Source organism: Formica exsecta, unplaced genomic scaffold (genome assembly GCF_003651465.1).
Source record: "Formica exsecta isolate Colony F162 unplaced genomic scaffold, ASM365146v1 scaffold137, whole genome shotgun sequence".
Taxonomy (NCBI): domain Eukaryota; kingdom Metazoa; phylum Arthropoda; class Insecta; order Hymenoptera; family Formicidae; genus Formica; species Formica exsecta.
In genome coordinates, this window is record NW_021848702.1 from 105,507 (window position 1) to 125,729 (window position 20,223).

At 36.7% G+C, this 20,223-nt stretch overlaps 1 protein-coding gene across 2 annotated transcripts; it reads right to left on the reverse strand.

The window, feature by feature from the left end:
* Positions 1-3,576: 3,576 nt before the first annotated feature.
* LOC115245910 lies at positions 3,577-8,596 on the reverse strand. 2 transcript variants are annotated; one of them, XM_029824404.1, is made up of 2 exons: positions 7,984-8,596; positions 3,577-3,921 (listed from the first exon to the last, which is right to left on the reverse strand). In XM_029824404.1, exons 1-2 carry the CDS (start codon positions 8,270-8,272, stop codon positions 3,779-3,781), a joined length of 432 nt encoding a protein of 143 aa, XP_029680264.1. In that variant the 5' UTR covers positions 8,273-8,596; the 3' UTR covers positions 3,577-3,778. The 2 variants fall into 2 exon arrangements, with proteins under 2 accessions (XP_029680264.1, XP_029680265.1); XM_029824405.1 differs by lacking the exon at positions 3,577-3,921 and adding an exon at positions 5,638-6,070.
* Positions 8,597-20,223: the final 11,627 nt, after the last annotated feature.

Sequence of the window (20,223 nt, forward strand, 5' to 3'; positions counted from 1 at the left end):
CCATCGCTGGACGGAGAGAGAGAGAGAGAGAGAGAGAGAGAGAGAGAGAGAGAGTACAAATCTAAAAAATAAAAATATATAAATATAATATAAATATAATAAAGATGTATGCAAAATATGAATCTTCAATATACAATATAATAAATAACTATTATTCTTATCTATATCTATTATTCTCTAGTAAAAATTTAGTAAAGACGTTATATTTATGTAGCAAAGCAACATGATTCTAAAACGTATAATAACAAAACGTAGTAACGTTTTCAACAGAGCACCCCGTGTAGGTGGGTAGTTTACTTATCTGTACGACGATGATACGATGCATGGGGGTGACTCGGCGCGGTCGCTATATGGTTAATTATAATGCGTGATGCACCATGGGGTCTTCCGAACATAGGGGAACTATGCGAAGGGAAGCAGCTGGTTCATGGTTTTAATGGCTGTCATCCTAGCTGGTCATTTCGATGATAACTAATACGATGCCTCTTTCGAAACCATACTTGCGTTAAATCGAATATCGACGAAACATTGCTACATAAATGGATTTTCGAACGTTACATATTGCAACGGATATTCGATTAGCATCCACCGAGCGATTAAAGGAGCAATACCCGTTTGAAGGATATTTTCTAGATTTTTTTTTTGTAGAACAACTTGATAAAAATTTTTAATTTTTTTACAATATTAATACAATATTATTAACTAGTTAAATAAACATGCCCAGCTTAAAAATTTTTTTTTTTTTTTAAGTTATGGGAATATTTGCAGAGCTCCTCCAAATTTTAAGTGGCTGCACGGTGTGCATGAAAACGTTCGTAGATCATATCCGAAATCAAAAATACAAGCTTTTTGTATTAAACATATTAATAGCTAACTGCTATCCAAGCGTTTTTCCAAAATTTTCAAAAATAAAAAAATGGTAGCGTGTTGAAAAAAAGTTTCATGCACACCGTGCATGAAAACATAAATCTGCAAATATTCGCATAACTTCTAAAAAAAAATTTTTTTAAGCTGAAAATTTTTATTTAAATAGTTAATAATATTGTATTAATATTGTAAAAAAAATTAAAAATTTTTATCAAGTCGTTGCACTGCAAAAAAATCTAGAAAATATCCTTCAAACGGGTATTGCTCCTTTAATCGCTCGGTGGATGCTAATCGAATATCCGTTGCAATATGTAACGTTCGAAAATCCATTTATGTAGCAATGTTTCGTCGATATTCGATTTAACGCAAGTATGGTTTCGAAAGAGGCATCGTATTAGTTATCATCGAAATGACCAGCTAGGATGACAGCCATTAAAACCATGAACCAGCTGCTTCCCTTCGCATAGTTCCCCTATGTTCGGAAGACCCCATGGTGCATCACGCATTATAATTAACCATATAGCGACCGCGCCGAGTCACCCCCATGCATCGTATCATCGTCGTACAGATAAGTAAACTACCCACCTACACGGGGTGCTCTGTTGAAAACGTTACTACGTTTTGTTATTATACGTTTTAGAATCATGTTGCTTTGCTACATAAATATAACGTCTTTACTAAATTTTTACTAGAGAATAATAGATATAGATAAGAATAATAGTTATTTATTATATTGTATATTGAAGATTCATATTTTGCATACATCTTTATTATATTTATATTATATTTATATATTTTTATTTTTTAGATTTGTACTCTCTCTCTCTCTCTCTCTCTCTCTCTCTCTCTCTCTTCCTGTCTTTATATAATAATACATTTTCTTTTGAAATTAGCACGAGTTAAAAATTTCCAATATCTTTTCATTATTTATGTCATTTAGATATTTTCATCATATTTATAATTTTGTCGTAATTAAGTTTGAAAGGGATATTATGTAGATTATGTGCACATGTAGGGATAGTCATGGTTTTTGTGTCACCCTATAGTTCACCCCCATACGCGTATCGGGACCACCCTAGCACGCGTCCAGGTGGATGTTACAAATGTTCGTTACAAAACGCGATTCGTGCTGCTCAGCTGCCTAATTTTCGACGATTTTGACTCGTTCTCCACGTGTCGATTTCCTTAGAATGTGTTGATGGAACATCAGATAATGTCGATTCGCCTGCCGCTTTTTAACGTCTATGTAACGTATTATTAATTTAAAAGACTTGAGGCATCAGGAACATGAGGCAAACATTACGGTAGCAGTAATTGATGCGAAATAACTACTGTTTTATTCGATTAGATTTTTACTCGTTGAATTAGTTTTACAGTACTAACTGAATTAATCAGGAGAAGATATACAGGGTGGTCCTTGTAACGGTCGCCACGATTTTTAAGGCACTTACAATAATCTGACATAAAAAAGTCATAAACAGAAATTTATCAGTTTCTAACCGGCAACAAATTGCAATAATAAAAATTGACCAAACATTTTGCCTACTTTTTATGGCATATTCTTGTAGCTTATCTCGAGAGCTTTTCAAAACACTATAATAAAGTATTAAGATACAATAATCAAGCGAAAAATTATAAATTTTATGTTTCAATACATCGAGTAAATAGTGAAATAGAGAACGTGGAAAATAGATTACATAATAGGATTACATAATAACCATTTTTAATTAGCGAGAGATATATTCATCACAATTATCAGTTTTATTTTTTAAAATTATAGCACATATGTCTTGGTATAATATAATATAACATTTTAAAAACATTTTCTAATATATGATATTCTTAACATGTATAGCAAGGGTAAGAAAAAAAATAAGAACAATAGGTAGGAATGAAAGCACGATAGTTTATTATTTGCTTAAATGACTAGATGACTAGAGGGATGTCCTAATTCTAAAACGAAATATACATAGGACTTTCTTCTGTCTCTCGTGCGACGACGAGAGTGCGAAGAGATGCGAGTTGATGTTTATAATCAATTAGTCTTTGGAGGCGCTGCATTGTTGCTTCCTCGAGGAACCAACCGTTTCAAGCTTCCGATGGACCGCCGTCGTCGCGAAAAAATTTTTAATACCCGAAATTTGTTAAAAACCGTGTCGATAAATCGCGAGCTACCGGGAAAGACACTTTCGATCGGTTCGCTGAAGACAATGATTCATTAATTGTAAAAATTTTAATTGGAAATATGGCGATTCTTACGACAATGAATCCATCCACAAAAACCTCCAATAAATCACTTGACAAATTATTTACAAGAATTAATTAATATGTCCGTCACAATTAATCCTACAGAGAATTACTCTAATAATTGATCAATGATAATAGTGCTTGAAAGACGCGAAAGAGAATAAATATACAAGATTCGGTAGCGCAGATAATGTCTGTTCTACTAAAACGATCGTTAACATGCCGTGCACACGCGCATCTCTCTCTCTCTCTCTCTCTCTCTCACGCTTATATTTAATTTCTCGGTGATCATTTTGTGCAATACGATATATTGGGTTGAACGGAAAGTTCGTTCCGTTTTTTACTAACAGATGAAGACCGAAAAAACGGTACAAACTTTCCGTTCAACCCAATATTTTAAATTTTTTGTCTCTATAATTTTGAAAAAAATTATTCTAATAATATTTTATATAATACGTTTTTTATAATAATAATATATTAATCCTTTTAACTTTTTTTTTTTTTTAAGAAAAAGAGCTAATTGCTTGCGAGAGATTCTTTCGCTGTTCGAAAACACGTTCAAGTTAACATGGCGATTTTTTTGCCACCGTAGCAAAATAAGAAAAAACCGCACGTGTGCACGGGATCTAAAGATATACGATCGTTTCTGATTCGACGTCATATTCTACGCGGTCTTCGTTATCGCCGCTGTCGTGGTACTCGTCTTCGTTGTTTTCGACGAATCCACATTTTGTTGCTTCGTCACGTCCATCGAAGTCGTCAAAGGCTTTTTATTCGCGTCGCATATTTTTCGAGCTCGCCAGTAATCTGTAACAAAAATAAACGGTAACAAAATTAAACAGTATTGAATGTAAACGACGTGTTATTGAAATGTCGCGTCACGAGAAGTCGTAACAATAATAGTATACTGTATAAAAACAAAACTTCGCGAGACACAATAAAAGCATTCATTCTATTCATTCGATATATTTCACGCGTCGTGAATAGATATTTCTGTGAGAGGACACGTTGAACTTCCCGTAACGAATATATTTTTAAGATTCCGTGGCGTTATATGAAGTTTAGTGGATCGATCGGGTCATCTCATTGCGACGTCGCGTAACCTGTATAGGAGCATCGTGCGAGGGAGAAGCATGAAATTTCCACAACAAAGACTACACACACAGGAATCGTCTTAAGGGCACCCTACTTTCGATCAGGTAACCACCTGAGCATCCTACCCTCACTTCTTTTTATTTCGATTTTTCTCTCTTTTCTTGACTGACTACTGACAGGTGCGACTTTATGTTAACGGTACCAGTTCTCCGAAAGTAAAAAAAAAAAAAAATCTTGTTCTCTGATGCTTCGATAAAAACGCGAGGAATATAAGACGTACACACATTTCGTTTTACGAAATAAATAATAAAATGTGTGAAAAAAAGTGATTGAATCGCATGCGTTTATACATACATATAATGGATGAGGCCATAATACAGGATATCGTGAAATCATATCCTTTGTAGCCATATTTTTTTTGATTAATTTGGAAATAAATTTTTTCTTAAGGACTGCGGTTTAATCGATCATTCTCATTCAGTCAAAGTATTAAGGAATATTAGCGCGCGCGAATCGATACAACGGAATCGGAGCGCAGTTCGATCCGGCAAATCGATGAGAGAAAGGACGAAAAAAATCCACGCAATGGCCATATGTCGAGGACATGATCCTTTCTCTCCGTACTTCTCTCTTTTTGGCAATGGTTCGCCATATGGCGCGCGAAACCGAGCTCTTCCTCGATCAGCGTTCACGCAGTCTCTCTCTCTCTTCTCTCTGTCTCCTTTTCTTTGGTCTCGTTCACAATTTCGCTTGTCAACATCTGTTTCCACGCCTCAACGTGCCACGAAGTAGATCCTAGATGCGTCGTAGAAGGCTCGACGCTTACCTGTCCATATGTCTCGAACGAGATTTCGTTCCCCTTTGTTCAGGGATCCGAACGGTCCTTCTTCTGACGCGTTTTTCACCCGAAGGAAGGATCTTTTTCGAATCGCTCTCCAAGACGTCTCCGATTTTGCGGGAGAACCATGCAAACGGGAGAGTCTGCCTTAAGTCGCGATCGAAAGGATCCTTTGTCGATTTCTCGTCGCGAGGATCGAGAACGTCAAAGGTTTTCTATTCCACGACGCGGAAAATAATACCGCGATTCACATCCCTCGTTTCTACGATACGATCACCGCGCTTATTTTTCCTTCCGTTAATCGTAAAAGAAAATAGAAGGCTTTTCTATCGTTTTCCGTTACTCGTGCGATTCGGGCCGAATAGGTATAAAAGACGAAAATCCAGATTTTTCTTTATTTGGTTTTATGTTTATTCTGTATAGATGTAAAATATTTTGATTAAACGTGTTTTATCCTGGATTAAATACAAGAGATAAAACGCGCGTGACGACATTAAAAGTCATTTTTTTACGGCAATAGATAAATTATTAAAACAAAAAAGGAATGTATTTGATATCTCGTTAAATTAGTAAACGTAACTTTCATCAGACTATGAAAATGTTAACTAAATGGAGGAGTTAGTGCAATTAGTGTATCCAGTCCTTCTCGTATCAAGTGCAACTTGTTCCAACAGGTGACGCGCGACCTTCGAAAGGCCCCGCGCGACACGGTATCGCGTGTTCGCGGGGTCTGATTTAATCGTGGGAAAAGACGTTCCAGTCGTCATGGGCCCATAGCAAGGGCTAACAGGTGTCGGTGGAAAAAGAGGTGCTGGTTGCACCGTCCCGCTCCGTTGAATTTTTGAGGGTCGTCACGTTCCAGTCCAAGGAGTCACCGTGCGGGGGATTATCAGTGCAAATAGGAACAGGATCTCTCTCGAAGTTGAGAAAATTAATCTTTTCCCCTCGCGCGCGCTACGATTATCTCGCACACGTGTTTCAACGTATCGACCATTTTTTTAGCCTGCGAACCACTTCGAATGCCTATATATGATTTCAAAACGGATATTAGCCATTATATATTTATGATAGTATAAATTATGATAGTATAAAAATCATTTTTATAAAAGAATAAATATTTTTTCGAAATTATTATCCCGAAAATATAAAAAATACAAGTTACATACAAAGTGACGTAAGTTTATTGATTCATCTCGCATGCAGTGACATGCAAAATTTTGCACTTGGTCGAAAAAAACATAATGTCCATTGTGCACTAAAATTCATGCGATTACATTGAGGAGGAAGTAGAAGTGTGTCATGCCGAGAGAATCCAAGGAATGCGATCGCGGCTTTCTTTTACTCCTTGGAAATCGGGGGCCCTTCGATGACTCACGACAGAACCCTTACAGGTACTTTACGTCGGTCGCCTTAAACCCATGACTCATAGTCGTGATTCATCCTCGATCACGACGTTCCTTTCCTAACTGCGTTATTACACCGCGTACTGATCGTAGAATACGATCAGCAACTGAAGTTTCTCACGCGATCATGCACCACACGTGTTCACTTATCTTTCTTGATAACGCAAGTTTTTTTTTTTTCGTAGGTGTTCGATAGATGTTGCGCAGAAGTTAGTGGATGTTTACTCGAATACGACGGAACTGTGAAAAAAATTAAGCTGCATTCGCTGCAACTTGAATTTTCTAAATAAAAAAAGCTACAATTGTTAATTATATTTTTTTCAATTTGATAAAATATAAAAATATATCGCAGTTGGATAAATATTTTTTAAAAATATATATTTTATATTAAATTATCAGACAAATTCATGAAGATTGTAAAAATTATTTATTTATATTTTGTAAATAATTTCAAAAAATATTGAATCTCTTTCTTTCTTTTTTTGTAATTCATGGGTAAACCATATTATCGCTGCAACGTAGCCTATGCAAACAACAGATTTACATTCACGATACGAATCTGTATTAATCGAAGAACTCATAAAGTTTATAGAAATTAATTTATATAAATATTGTAAAAATAAAGTTTATAGAAAAAAAAAAAAAACAAGTTTCTATAAAGGACAACACGAATTTCTAATCTCAGACATTTCTAGTTTAGGCTGCCTAGATTATCCCTGCGACGGGTCTCGTTTACGACGCGTGCTCCTAGCGTAAGAAACGAATAGCCTAACAGGATGAAAGGTTCTCCGAAAGAACGCGTAAGACGGTAGCCGGGAGTACTCAGGCGAGGGATATATAGAAGCTGGAGGAGGAGAAAAGGCGGAAGATGCGACGAACTTAGAATAAGAAAACAGGTCGAAGCCACGCGACCAGGCCGCGCCTGCGCGTCCGGCTTCCCTTTCTTCGGCACGGCTTTCCCGCCAAAAAGTCGTGGCTCTATGACGCCACGATGAGCGACAGATTCGCCGCTACTTTGCAATCTCGTTACAGCGTCATTCAATGAGCTAAATGATAGATCATTAATTGCCGAAGAGGCTAATTTTAACGTAAGATTTTGCTTCTTTTATATGTATTGCAAGTCGCACGTTTGTGTGTATTCAGGTAAAAAATTACTGTGTGATACTAGAGTTACGAATACAATTCGGTTGCATAATTCAGTTTCCATCTCAAGGAATATTATAGTGGCATGCCATATATCGAGTTATGTGTAAGAGATATTTTTAGCTCGGCCACGCGCATTAAATACAAGAAGACGGTACCAACCAAAAGATTCGCGAAGAGGCCCACCTTCTTTCGCGCGTGAAACATGCATTCTGATAAATTTTTACGTATCGTCCGTTCACAGGGAAATATTTACCGAACACGATTCGTAACTCATGCTTTCTCTCTCTCTCTCGTGCATATATCGCGGCCACGCGAGCATTCGCTTAATTTCCGTTAAATTTATCAATAAAATTCGCGTTGATATTTCGCGAGAGAAATGTTGCTCACCGTGAATGCTGGTCTGCCTTGAATACGGATTACTTCGCTTTTTGTTAGTCGACGGTTCGCTCTTCTCGTTGTTCCGTCTCTGGTAATTATTCTCCTTGTCCTCGGAACAGGGATCCACTCCCCATCTCTTGGCGAACTTGTTCCTCTCCGCGTCTAGCGCTTCCTGGAACATTTCCATGGTGTCCCGCGGGTCCGGCTTGCCGAAGAGGCAGCGTGGTACTCGCGAGGCCATGGTCGAGCTGGGTAACACCGTGTAATAAATTTCGCAACAGATCGAAGCTGCCAGCATCTCGGGTCCCTCTTGTGTATTCCACCGGATGCGTAATTCGAGTTAAGCGGATTCAGCGGCAACTTGCGTTTTTCAATTCGAGATATTTCGCGCTCTCTTCACTTTGTCGTAGAGAATATAATACTATGAAACGTCGATTCTTCTTGTGTCTTCCGTTCAACGTTCCCCGGAAGAACAGAAGAATCTTCGATGACGTAAATTGCGCCGGGCCGTTCAACTTTTCTGTGAAGTTTCCTCCTCGATATTCGACGGTCACTCTTCTCGCGCGATGTCGGCCCGAAACCAACCCACCAACCTTGATCTTCACCGTACGACGGTCAGACTCGTTCTGGTAGGATCTTTCGGGACCAGACGGCTCAGATCCGTTTGAGCAAAGCCACGAGGTCCGGTAGTCCCCACTACCGGGTGTTCAAATTCAAATCTGATTGGTGCGCCGCGCGGGATGCGCAGTAAAAATGGCGCGAATTTGCTCTAGCAACGTCCTCGTTGCACGCACGATGACATCCGCACGCGCGTTCTCTCTCTAGTGCGTGCGCTCTCCACGTGTACCCTCACCATCGTGTTTTCAAGCTCGAAACCGTCCAACGGATTATGCTAAGCGATCTCTCGGCCTTGTGGTAGGAAAGAGCGCGCGCGCCATGAAGCGTACCTTCTGCTTTTTTTTCTAAGTAGCGCGATGTATAGAAAGATCACGATCGCGGTTCGATGCGATTCAAGACTACTCTCTCTCTCTCTCTCTCTCTCTCTCTTTCTCAGATCTCTTTTTCTTCCGTTTAATTTTTTTCCGGATTATGCTACTGCATCTGATCGATCGTTGAAGTGCGCGAAAAGAATTTTTATTATTTTATCGCAAATTGTTTTATCCTCAAATTTACTTCAATTTACCTCTTTAAATAGTCTCTTACATAGATACCAAATAATTTACATTTTTTCATATATATGTTACATATATTTTTAATCGGTATTTTTCGCACATACTAAAATTTGTTACTATTATTTTTTATTTAATATTTCGTAGGTATTTTTTGATCAAACATTAGATATAATTTGAAACTATATATATGAAGCTAATATAAAAAGTTTATCATTTTTCTATTAAAAATTTATTTTTTTTTTTTTGGAAATTGAAATTATATTTTTGAGAAAGGTTTATAGAGAGAGGAATAGAAAAATGGTTTAGATCGCGTAAGCGTGCGCACCAATGAGACTGCAAGACAATTCACCCAATTGTTGGCACGATTCTGCCTCGAGCATTTTTGCGGGAAGTCGGGTGTTCTGTAGCAAGAAGAAAAAACGGTCGTCCGAGCAGGTGGAGCAGCCGGAGAATGAGAGGGAGAGACCAGAGTGGAAGCAAGTCCCGGGCAGAAAATCGCTCTTCGAGTCGCGATCGTTTTCTCGAGCACATAGAACTTTCGGATAGACATGACTTACGAACAGGCCGACGATTATATAACCATAATCGGCATAGCATCTTTTTATAAAATCAAAATTTTTTGCTTTTTATTTCGTGTTGTATTAAATTTACTTGTTGGATCGCCTTTGAATCGGCCGTATTAACGCGATTTAATATCTCAACCGTGATTTTTTTTAAATTTTTTTTTTGTTTTTTTTTGTTGCGTTTTATACATTCTCCGCGAACACCAGTTATTATGTAACAGGTCAACGTGATTCAATGCAATGGGACCGCCCATTCTATACAGGGCATTCAGATTGTAACTCAGGAAGACCAAGCCAAGGTCTCACCTTTGACTCACCCGTGTAAATTTTAGTTTCTTTGAAATCTTCTTTCATCAAAAATCGATGAGATTGCGATTTGACTCGATTTCGTGGAAAAATGAAACCGGTGTCGTAAACGCCATCAGTCAACCATGAATTCGCATTTTCTCGACAAGACCTGTTTCTCTTGCGCTTTCTTAAGCTTCTCGAAGATACTGAAAAATCTCAAGAAAGATTATCGCTAAAACATTTTATATTTGCGATACAATTTTTATTTTAAAAATGCGTTGAATAAAACATACAAACATATAAAATTTTAAGCGATGTACGTACTTGCGTCTGGATGCAATCGTCCGAGAGTGGACGAGACAAGGGCGATATGCAAATGAATGCTCGAGTGCGAGGGGAAGGGGGGACAGCAGAAACATAAACGCGCCACTGTGTGCACGTACATGAAATAAAGCGTGACGCACGCTGCCGCGAGATTCGAAGAGGTGCAATTATAAGCATCTCGCGCGATACCGGGTGGATTGTAACGCAACTTGGGTCGAGTCACGCTTCGCTATATCACGGCTGGCCGTATGATGGGGGTAAATTCGACCGTTACAGAAATGCATTGCAGCGCAATGCGTCGGGCGTGCACACGCGCATCGCGCGTCCTCTCGTACACTCACCACGAACAGGTGAACACCATGACCAACTATAGCCAGCGGCCGTAACGATCATTAGGTTTGTGATTGCTTCTTGAGATTTTTCCACCGTAATATCCACGCTCGTTCGGTTATTATTGCTGCGTTTTGCCCCGTAATTGCTTTCAAACATGATATCGAGTGCAGCTCGCGAGATTGCCGACGATTATCAGTTTATACTGGAATATACTTTGTTATAGGAAATGCACACGTGATTTAGAAAGTTAAGCAATTTGCTTTTTAAATCTTTATAGCATGTAGATATTAATGGATAAATCTCGACGTTATTCTGCAGCGCGTAAATCGTTTCTCTCGCTCTTGTTTCGACACAACCGTCGGATCTTTGAGGAAATGCCGACTTCCTTCTCGTTTAAACACGGGAACATCGATATCCGTGGGGGATTTCGAGTTTCGAGTGCTCGCGCTCCCCATCGGTCTCCCACTTCCGGTCCTGGTCAAGCAGACCGGAACAGGCGCGGGGACCCCGAGTACACCGTGACGTCAGGGCATCGTTCAAAATTAGGGAGGAACTTATCTGCAGGGGTTCTACGCCAGGATGTAGTTAATGCCGCGACTTTAACTCATACTAAAGACGATTACTGACCCGATCATTTTTCACGGTTATGAGCAGTCTAATAGAGGGCATGCTCACGAAGTACGCGAACCGATTTTTGAAAATGCCAGACGTTTTATTACTGTTATATCGTTGGTTTCTTGATTTTATTCTTCTTTGATATTTTTATACGAAAAACTCTCTCTTTCTCTCTCTGACAAAAATATAAAAAAAAAAAAAAGAGAGGAAAAGAGAGTTCATAAATTATACTGTTATATTTTTTTAAATTAATTTTTTTTTTATAGTAGCATATATTATTATTTATTAATCCATGCCTTACGGCTTTGGGTGACCTACAGTTTTACAATTGTTATTTTTGTCTTTGTGTTTATGTATTTTTACAGTGTGTTTTTATAATGATCTATAGTTATCTAGTAATATTCTCATATTTAAAATAACGAACAATAAATTATTTAAAATAAAAACTTAACTTCAATAAGCTACAATTAACTCATATAACTCATATAATTCATTTAACTCAGCTAAATAGATTTCCCTAATAAAAACTAAATTCAATTAAATTAAAGTACATCAAAAATAAAATAATAATGATATAATGCAAATAACTATAATAGCGTATATATGTTCAACAGCGTTTATAATTAACAGCGTTTATAAATTAAGAAATATAATTTTTTATTTCTAGAATGTATTGATGTTTTTCTTTTTCACGCATTCTCGAATTAACATTCACCATGCATGCTTTTATTTGCAGGTACGATTACTACGGAAGAAAGTGTGAAAAGATGATCGACAGCTGATACTGGCAAGGAGAAAGAAAGAGAGCGAGAAATATCGAACAGAACGAGCCAAGAAGTCGCGAAGAATAAGGTAAATAGTAGCATATATTATTATTTATTAATCCATGCCTTACGGCTTTGGGTGACCTACAGTTTTACAATTGTTATTTTTGTCTTTGTGTTTATGTATTTTTACAGTGTGTTTTTATAATGATCTATAGTTATCTAGTAATATTCTCATATTTAAAATAACGAACAATAAATTATTTAAAATAAAAACTTAACTTCAATAAGCTACAATTAACTCATATAACTCATATAATTCATTTAACTCAGCTAAATAGATTTCCCTAATAAAAACTAAATTCAATTAAATTAAAGTACATCAAAAATAAAATAATAATGATATAATGCAAATAACTATAATAGCGTATATATGTTCAACAGCGTTTATAATTAACAGCGTTTATAAATTAAGAAATATAATTTTTTATTTCTAGAATGTATTGATGTTTTTCTTTTTCACGCATTCTCGAATTAACATTCACCATGCATGCTTTTATTTGCAGGTACGATTACTACGGAAGAAAGTGTGAAAAGATGATCGACAGCTGATACTGGCAAGGAGAAAGAAAGAGAGCGAGAAATATCGAACAGAACGAGCCAAGAAGTCGCGAAGAATAAGGTAAGAAAATTTGAAACTCTACCCTTTGGCCATCGGCGCGAGCACCTGGGCAGCATATGTGCCAAATATAAAAGGACGAACGCGTCTCTGCGGGCCGATCATTTTCTCTCCCTCTCTCTCTCTGTCTCTCCGCAAATTTTGTGTCCGCTCGGAAGGTCTCGAAAATTTTGCGGATTCACCGGTGCGTCCCGCGCGGCTTTTTTCCAGCGTCCAAATTAATGGGAGCGCACCGCGTGTCGGCCGACGGTCAGTCAGCTGTTGGCTGTGATTGTTGCTAACCGCGTATTAATCCTTTAGATAACGTTAGATAACGTACGTGAAGGAGACAGATTTGTAGTAAAATCTTGCGTTCAAATTCTTATCAGTGTCAGAGCTGTAACATCACATGGCAAGATGTTCCATTTGCGCTTTTCTCTTTTAATATTATAATAATATATATATTAAATTTGATAGTAATGTTAATTTTTTTTATTCAACCCAACAATATTAATTCTTTATCCTTTGCTTAAAAAATACAATTTTAATAATAGATTTTTTGTCTGATAAATATGGAGTAGATTTTTAAAATTAAAAAAGAAATACGCGAAGAAAAGAATTTCTTTGATACGAAATGAACTTAGCATTATTCTTAATATTAACTAAACAAAGATTTTTGCCAATCTTCTATCTCGTATGCTGCACTATACACGTGTGCATCTAGACTCGTTTAGGAAGAAAAATCGTGCAGGAAAGAGCAAGACGAGGGGCAGAAGCTGAACAATAGATTTCGTGTTTGCAACCACCTGTACTCACAGGTAGACGAAAGCATGTGCAAGGAAACAAGGCCGTCTTTTCCACGCACACGTTTATATCAGACGGTGAAAACAAACAGAAGCTGTCGCGTGGGTTCCTCGTGGCTGCTTTTGCGTAGAAATTTGATATATTCAGTCAGTGTTTCATCATCTGCTCGTTACAAAATGCCCGGTACGCGCGTCAGAGTCGATTATATCTTTTGATTTCTTTCATAAATGTCTCGACGAGTAATTCCTTGGAATGAGAAATCTCTCGCGTTGTCCGAAATGCGATAGAGTATATCTAATGTTCTAGACGTCTGTAGATCATCGCGTTTGTCATAGACACCGGAGATAAGTGGTGAAGAGCGTATATGCAAACAGCTGCCAGTGGGTTGCAGATGCTCTGGAAATTCTGAAATTCCAACCACGTCGTAAACAGTCACGACGTTTACGACTGTATCCGCATGAAGCTGGGTATTTCGCAAGAAATCACCATTTTTGAAGGACTTTAAGTTGCTCTGACCAAAAAAAAATTTTACATTCGTAATTCAATTAACACATTAAATTAATACATTAATTAATAATACATTAATAAATTTTAAATTAGACAGCAAAAGGCAAAATTAGTAATTTATCTTTTTTTCTTTTTTTTTTCTCGTATATAATTTATATTTTTTTCAAAAAGAAACATTCATTCCATTGCTTATTGGTTTCTTTAATTATATTATCATTTATTCAAATCATATCGATAATATTTAACTGAGTGTTTATATAAGAGTCAACGGGGCATTATTTTTGCACCAAAAAGATCAATAAAATCAAGTCGCTTTATCTCGTGTTCTTAGAAATGTAATTAATTTGAATTTACTAAAATTTATACCTTGTAAACATATGTTTCTTCTATCCGTTTTGTCTAACACGGTTAACTGATACATCGGCTGATTACCGTATATATCAGGTTAAAACGGTCGCGGGTAATTGAACGAGTTTATTCACGGCGCAAAAATCGTGCGTGCATCGGAGCGAAGGAAACGTTTAACGCAGGATGTTGCTCTACACTTTGTATCCCGCGTGCGTGTAGCGAGCGCTCTTTATTTCTCTCTTCGTTGATGCGACGCCGCACGATGCAGAAAAGGACGTGGAAAAATTGTCGGTTAGGAATTAGCCACTTTTCTGAGCGAGCGAGAATGTGTAGTGACATGAGCGACGATGATCAAGGTTGCCGCCGCAATTTCAGTTAATTTCGACCTCCTACGGTATAAACCGTACACATTTATACATTCCTATGATCCCTGTAATTTGCACGCTTTTTATGGATATCGAATTAATAATTGGCGTTTTTTTCTTTTTGATGGGTGATGCGAACATTCTTTGATAGCTCGTTCTTTGTATTCGAAACATATGAACAAGGATTGTTTGCATCCCCTTTCCCTAATTATAGAAGGTACTATTCAACGAACTATTGTTAAAAGTAATCAAATTTTAATGTTTTAAATGTGCATATATTATTCAATGGGAGGAGCAGAAATTTAATTATGACAATACATTTTTGTGTACAACACAAAAGTAGACACTGTTGTTTAAAATAAAAAATCATGATAAATCTTAAAATATAATGATATTTTGGAAAAGAGATGCTGGTGATAAAATAATCTAGTACGAGTCTTTTTTGTGTAGTTCCTATATTTTAATGGATGGTGAATGATAATTGTGCGGTTTTTACGAGTCCCGTTTAACTCAAACAGATATTAGGGGTGCTTCGGGAAGTTAGATTCGTGTGGTAGAGCAAAGAAAAAAAAAACGTACCGACAAGATTTGAACAATGCGGGAGGAAGGCGTGACGGCGAGCTTTACGAATCTCCGCCGATCCAGCTGCCCGTACCTACATTTACCGTCGACCTTTCGAAGCCTCCACCTCCGCGCGATAGTTCGTTCAGATAGTCTGAATGCCGGCAAATCTACCGACGAGCTGCCCCCGTTGGAGAGGGTGGAACAGCTGTTTCGTTCAATAAGAGGAGATCCTGAATCGTGAATATTTAAAGATTCTAGTATCCTGCATTCTACACGCTTTCAATGAGCTTTTTAGCGGTAGTTGCTGGAGACAATGAAAAATACGATGGAATTAGATTATCTTATAAATTTATATTCAAATCAACTATCACGAAAGAGATAGAAATTTGTCGTTCTTTCATTATTTAACAATACTATACTTTCGATAAGATTTGTTTTGTATGAAAAGATATGTAAAAATGTGTTTTGGTCATTTCCATAAAGTTTGGCTAGTAAGTTTGGCTAGTAAGTAATTAAAATTCATGGGTGATAAGAAGAAATTCCGTCAGGCAGCGTAGACAGGATAACCAGCTAGCTGAAAGTACTTGAATTGTAAAACAGATGCGGGATGTTTCATAGCTTGATGGATCGCAGATCTCGGGCCACGCCATAATTCTTAAAAACTAAAATTCTTGCCTTACAAAGAACACACGGATAATCACTCAAAGAAGACCTTCATGGTTTACGGAAACAAACACTGGAACTCAATAACAAAACATTAATTTGCAATTTTCTGATTCTTTACATTTTTTTACACGTTTCAATTATTTTTTACGCGTTAAGGGGGCATATCCCCTTGATGGATTGACTTCAAATTTTACATGCGAGTTTATAATAAAATTCCGCATCTGCCAACGAAGCCTTTTTTAAAACCGATTCCTCATTTTTTTGTTATAAAAAAAAGGATAGACTTTTTTTCAAAAAAACCGAAACTTTTTTTTCAACACGCCGCCATTTTTTTATTTTTTTAAATTTTGGAAAGACGCTTGGATAGCAGATAGCTATTACAATGTTTAATAAGAAAAAACTTGGATTTTTAATTTTTGAAACCTTGAAAAATGAGTACATTTTTTTAGATTTTTTTTTGCAGCGCAACGACTTGATAAAAATTTTTAATTTTTTTATTTTTTCGAGGTTTCAAACTGGTATGCCTCCTTAAAAAAGGACAATGACATTTCGAAAAGCTGTAAGATTCATATAAAGGTTAACGTTCCCAATATGCGCCAGATGTCGGGAATAATTAAAATGCTGTCACGAAAGATCCCTGTTCCTCTCATCATTTCGGCGTAAGCATGCTCTCGTATTTCTACGGTCGAAACAGGAACAGGAAGAACACGTCCCCTTGAGTGAGAAAAAAAAAACTGTGGGTTGGTTCAAGGAGGAACCATCTTGTCGTGTGGGCACAAAGTAATTCGATCTTCTGGGCAGTTTTACGGCTTCTATCGACGTTAATTGATAGTTTGAAAGATATACAAATTAAAAAGATATATAGTCAGGATAAAATTTTAATAGACGAAAAAAGAACTCGAATTATTGGAACTCGCAATATTTTTTATGAGCATTTCCTAGATATCGAAAAGGAGATGGACAAGGTTAAATTGACGTTTAATTTTAATATTTCCAAGAAATTATCGAAGATTTTTTTATGCGTGCTCGAAGTTATGAAATATTTTAAATGTCGTTTAAGAGACCATATAATACGCAATTTCTTGACCGGAATAGAGAAAACAAACCTCGCACGAATTTTTCCGCCGCGTTGAACCGCGCGTCCGCTTGCAACAGCGCGCAATTACAACGTGTGTGCATTTTAAAGATAGGTCTGAAACGGAAAAAAAAACTCTATATAACCGTTGTCATAGATAAGTCTCACAGACTCCTGGGAACACGATTCCCGCCAATTTCTCGACGGGTGCTCGAGGCGGTGTAACGGCCGTTGGTCCGAGATGCCTCGAAAGTGGCAGGTGCAACTCGGGCCAAACTTCATTAAACACAATCCCATCTGCGCCCTCATACTTCCAAGACGTCTCGTGGCCGCCGTAACTTTTCGAGGACGATAGAGAGAGATGAGAAGAAAGGAGCCTTAGCAACTCTGCTTGGCACACACATATATATATGTTCTCTTTTTTCCCCTCTTTTTTTATCTTTGCCTGCGAGACAAGGCAGATTGACTGGTCCAATAGAGCTGCTTAAAACTATACGCTCTGCGTGACAATGACTGAGAACTGTGACAGGTGCCTGTTCTCGCGAAATGGAAAAAATATGTTCTAAGAGAAAAGGAAACGCATTTGTGACGACGACATATTTATAAATTTTTAAATATCCCACAGCACAATAAAAAGTTTTTAGTGTTTTCCATGTTTATTAAAAGTGACATTTGTGGATTGTTGAAAAATATAAGAAATGCTGAAAACTTTCTATTTTATTGCAGAATTAAACTTATAATTAAATTTACAAATGTATTCAGAGATGTACTCTCTCTTCTCTCTTATCACTTTACGTTAAAAGGGAAGGAAATTGTTTATCGTTGAGTAGAAATTTCTTTAGAAAAATTTTGAATGTAATGAGTATGCGTTTTTTGAATTAGTAAATGTCATTGGTATTTCAAAAGAATAAGGAAGGAATCGTTTATTGTCGGTTAAACAAACAAATTATTTTTCGGAACGAAGAGCAAGCCACGTGGCTGGTCCTTCTGGCACGCGCGCCTGGTTTTTTAGACCCTTGAGATTTATTGGTTTTAGGATGCTCTTTAGTCAGCTCGAAGGAAAAAGATCGGCCGGAATTTGGAGATAAACAACGTTCATCTAGTATCCGGATAATTCTTGGTTAACATTAATTCGATTTACGATTAATAACGCGTATCACAATTATCAGCGATTATCAAGTGCGATTGCGTATAAAATTAAAGACAAAGTAACGAAATGTGGGAGATGAGTATTTAAATATATTTTATCGTATTTCCTAATAATTGAATTGTATTATATAATTTTATAAACAATAAATATATTTGCCACAATCCAGGATTTTAGGAGCGCGTGAAAGAATGTTATTATAAATATCTTTAAAATTGCGATATTTTTAGTCGCAATATTTATATTTATACGATGTAACTATTTATCGATGACAGATATATCTTGCGTAATGTGCGATTGATAGAATGCAATAAAGATAACACCTGTGCTATTTTGCGAAAGATTCTTAAGACTCTTTGTCCATTTTCTCGTAAATTTTTGCGTTATAAATGATATCAGGATATTTTCCACTATCTATTGTCCGCACGATGTCGTAAAAAAGACTCAGCTTGAATGACGAGGTACATAATAGACTTTACAGGATCTTTAAACTTTAAAGGGACGAGGCACCCGAACAGCTGACGCTTCTTAAGATACTCAGGTATTCTTTCTAACAAATTCGGGACAATTTGAAAAACGTAAATCAATTGATGTCGAAAAATGCCGGTTGAAAAAGTATGGAAATTTAATAAAAAATATTCTATACATGCGTGTATATGTAAATAATATCTGTTTTTATGACGTTATTATTCTTGACAATAATATAAATGTTTTTTCTCTATGTTTGATATTATTAGGCTGATACGAGAGGTTCATTTCTTATAGTTCTCACGGTAACAAAAACGCTTGTATCCCCCGCACGCTTTACACGATAATAAACATTCCTGTTGATCAATTAACGCGGATAATCGTGAATTTTATTCTAGCATCTGTTGTAAGCGATATCCAGGTGTTAAACGAAGGGTGTGCCTATGAAGCGTTTGATACTTTTTTCTGCCGGAATCGGTATGAAATACGATCGTCTTCCGGTCTCGTACGAATGAGTGACAAATAATTTTCGTTGTTACGAGAATATGTCAAATGCTATATAAATTGATAAAATGTTTGAATACAGTATAATACTTGACATAGCGATATCGTGCAATTTTGCTTTGAATCGGTTGAACTAAAATCAATATACGAAGATATGCTTCGCAGAATACATCCCGGTTGATCAACGTTCACACGATTGCGCAGATGGCGCCGTTAATGTTACAATTTTACCAAATAACGAGGTAATCGGGGTGGGCGTAACCGTGACGGATACAGGGGCGATCAAAACCTCGAGCTATTTGTTAAACCTACGTAATTAAAGAGCACTTTTTCCCAACGCCATATGCAACTCTTATTGGCTCATCATGCGAGAATCGGCAATCGTTAATTCAATCCGCAGATACCATGCGATGAAAATACTCCAAAAACAAGATACGGCTCAATATATATATATATTTTTTTTATTGCAATGTCTGCTCTGTCTAAGTGATCGATGAGAGGCATAACTTGATGCCATTTTTATAATATTGGCGTCAACACAATTAACATTCTCTATGATATCTTTAAAAAAATGGTGCAAATTAGAAATTTGCACATTGCTTCCTCATCATTTTATTTCGCTCACAAAACTTAAGCTCTTTAAAGTAAGCGAATTTTTGAATTTTGGCTTCCTTATAGAGGAAGATATCTCAAAATTTGCGAAGGTTACAGACGTATATAGACATTTCTCAAAAAATTCAAAATTTTATAAAAAATGAACTCTTTCATCGATTCTCACCAAAATCAATACCAACTATACTTTAATGATACTTTATTTATATAAAAAAATTAACCCAATATCTCAAAATTTACAAAAAATAGAGCGTGTACAAACATTTCTCAAAAAATTCAAAATTTTATAAAAAATGAACCCTTTCACCGATCCTCACCAAATTCAATATCAACCATCCTTTAATAATACTCTATTCATTTAAAAAAATTTAGCCCGATATCTCAAAAATTGCGGAAGCTACACACAGAAAAATATTATTCTATTGCTAAGTGAAATGATTATTTTTCTGTGTGTAGAAGTTGTACAATGTAC